General features: G+C 50.9%; 1 protein-coding gene across 3 annotated transcripts in view; it reads left to right on the forward strand.

The window, feature by feature from the left end:
• The first annotated feature begins 6 nt into the window (after positions 1-6).
• Positions 7-424, forward strand: part of LOC103392311 (protein lifeguard 3) — a 24906-nt gene continuing 24488 nt past the window's right edge. The window contains exons 1-3 of one of the 3 annotated variants that reach the window (XM_008328894.3): positions 7-93; positions 169-236; positions 345-409. In XM_008328894.3, the coding sequence (XP_008327116.2) occupies positions 42-93; positions 169-236; positions 345-409 (185 nt within the window). In that variant the 5' untranslated portion in view covers positions 7-41. Of the gene's footprint in view, positions 94-159; positions 237-344; positions 410-424 lie in introns of those variants that run through there. The other 2 variants (XM_017039618.2, XM_017039619.2) reach the window with 2 other exon arrangements.

The following is a 424-nucleotide window of genomic DNA, read 5'->3' on the forward strand; positions in this document are numbered from 1 at the left end:
AGTCGGGCGTGTGGGCAGCTCCTGGCTTCTCTCCATCTGTGATGCCCATGACAATCCCCACTTTGTGCGGCGGGGGGGCGTCTCCTACCTCAGGTTGTGATGAGACGACACTGGAGTTCAGTTAAAAACCTCTTTGACCAAAACTAACAGGAAACCTTGACTGTGCAGGAGACATGGAGGATGTGTTCAGCAGCCAGTGGGAAGACGCTTCAGTCCGACATGCCTTCATCAGGAAGGTGACCTTTACGACATGACACACACACACACACACACACACGCTTGTTTGGGTAGTTTAGACTGACTAATAACATCTGTGTGTGTGTGTGTGTGTGTGTGTTTGGCAGGTCTATTCCATTCTAACAGCACAGCTTGCGTTCACCTTTTCAGTTGTTGCTGTCTTCACATACGTGTAAGTGCCCCCCCC

Source organism: Cynoglossus semilaevis, chromosome 16 (assembly GCF_000523025.1).
Source record: "Cynoglossus semilaevis isolate Cse_v1.0 chromosome 16, Cse_v1.0, whole genome shotgun sequence".
In the NCBI taxonomy this organism is placed as follows: domain Eukaryota; kingdom Metazoa; phylum Chordata; class Actinopteri; order Pleuronectiformes; family Cynoglossidae; genus Cynoglossus; species Cynoglossus semilaevis.